This window comes from Ailuropoda melanoleuca, unplaced genomic scaffold (assembly GCF_002007445.2).
Source record: "Ailuropoda melanoleuca isolate Jingjing unplaced genomic scaffold, ASM200744v2 unplaced-scaffold75622, whole genome shotgun sequence".
NCBI lineage: Eukaryota > Metazoa > Chordata > Mammalia > Carnivora > Ursidae > Ailuropoda > Ailuropoda melanoleuca.
In genome coordinates, this window is record NW_023251195.1 from 1 (window position 1) to 1,808 (window position 1,808).

Sequence of the window (1,808 nt, forward strand, 5' to 3'; positions counted from 1 at the left end):
GCAGCAACAACATAGAAAGGAGTCAGGTCTCTGGATTCCTTTGTGGAGCCGAGCTTCCCCACTAGCCCTGGACTGCTCACCTCTGAACTGTGACATGCAAACAAAATAAACTTCTCTTTCCCTCCTTTCTTCGGGTCTTTTTGTCACCAAAGCTTAGCCTGTACTAAAGCTAATACAGCTTCTCATTAACTGGGACACTGGGAGATGGTAGTGGCTTTGCTAGTTCCTGGAACTGGGTTGTGGGGTGTATGTGTGTGTGTGGATGTGTAGGAGGGACCAGTGGGACATAAGTGGAGAAAAGAGAGGGTCAGAAAATACCATTTACCCCACCTTACCTAATATTCTGGATGGTGGACACTTCACTGTTGAGAGAGGAAAGTTTCCTTTTTAAAATCCAAAGGATCAGGAGAAAAATAACTAAATTCACCTGCAGGAATGACGCAGATCATGTAGAACGGAAGTTAAAATAATGCCCTGTGTCCGCACACAATTCCCACCTCCTTGCGTGTGGGATTGAACTGGTAGCAGGTGGAAAAATCAACTCATAGAACTGAGAAAATGTATGCCCCTTATGCTGTCTTGGACCCAGCGTGCCTGGTGCTTCTTCTGTGGTTGGGAACAATGGAGCCACATACTCACTCACACAGATAATGGCACAGACGGGGGCAAGGAAACTCCAGATGAATCCCTGGTCCAGGTTGAGCCAGCAGCTGGGAAAAATGGGAAAAGGGGCACAAAGAGAGATCAGAGAAAGCATATGAAATGACACCTTTTCCTAACACTTTTCCAACATCTGAAAATGTCAGCAGATGACAACGAAGGCTTTGATTGTTCACTACCATGTGTTAATGCTACACTAAATATTGTACGAGCATTGTCCTGCTAAGGTTTTAGACCAGCATTGTGAGGATGGGACCATGGGGATGACTGTTATCCCCATTTTGCTAATGGGGTCACTGAGACTTGAGGACTCGAGGTTCCAAATTATGGGAAGGATGAAGCTGGGACTTAACCACAAAATGCCCTCTTTCCAGAATCTTACACACTCTTACTGTCATCCTTCTCTTCCTCACCAGGAAAGAGGTTAGAGCTGTTCCAGCCAATGGGAAAGGAGAGTGGGTTTGATGTGGATGTCCCAATCATCCTCATTAACACTGCCCTTAAAATTGTCCACAACATAGGGTGAGAGTGGAGCTCACCGATCACGTGTTCCATAAAGGTGAGGCCTGGATGCCGCAGAAATGGCCACAATTATAGCCGGGGCTCCATAGCCCACGGGGAACATGAGCTTCTTCATGACCCTGCTCGCGCTGGAGTAGTTGACCACCGTCAGGTTCCGTGCAGTGAGGAAGAGGTTCAGACCCTCCAGCAGCATCCAGGTGAAGGAGGCCAGGTAGAGGTAGTGCAAGGCACCCGCGATGATGGCACACAGCACCTGGGGGAGGACAAAGGTGCCCCAGGAGGGACTGTCGGGGAGGACGGTGGCCCCAGGACCTGTCCCATACTTTGCCATTGGAGAGAACTCTCATGCGTATGGTCCAGTTGTCCGGAGAGGGTTTGTCTTCTAGTTCATTGGTCAATGTGAAATAGGCTACTTACCCCTCTAGCCTCCCCGGGAACNTGGGAACCAAGGACATTTTATTAAGGTATCAATGCAGCACCATGAACTGAGCACCCTGGGACAGGGCAGGGGCTCCTCTCTGACAGCATCAGTACCTTGATCTCGGTCCGGTCGAAGGCCGTGAGGAAGAGCAGGTGGGCCAGGAAGAGGCAGATTGAGAGCTGCAGGTGGATGGAGGTGCTGGTGT

General features: G+C 49.6%; 1 protein-coding gene across 1 annotated transcript; it reads right to left on the minus strand.

Moving 5' to 3' along the window:
* Positions 1-433: 433 nt before the first annotated feature.
* LOC117800721 (adhesion G protein-coupled receptor E3-like) lies at positions 434-1,802 on the minus strand. Its single transcript, XM_034653280.1, has 3 exons — positions 1,717-1,802; positions 1,200-1,435; positions 434-710 (listed from the first exon to the last, which is right to left on the minus strand). Exons 2-3 carry the CDS (start codon positions 1,373-1,375, stop codon positions 446-448), a joined length of 441 nt encoding a protein of 146 aa, XP_034509171.1. The 5' UTR covers positions 1,376-1,435; positions 1,717-1,802; the 3' UTR covers positions 434-445.
* Positions 1,803-1,808: the final 6 nt, after the last annotated feature.

Bases quoted from the DNA above. Each gene is read 5' to 3' on its own strand.
- LOC117800721 (XM_034653280.1), bottom strand. From the start codon at position 1,375: ATGCTGCTGGAGGGTCTGAACCTCTTCCTCACTGCACGGAACCTGACG. The intron at 711-1,199 runs GTGAGCTCCACT...CATTTTTCCCAG, and splicing joins CTTTATGGAACACGTGATCG to CTGCTGGCTCAACCTGGACC.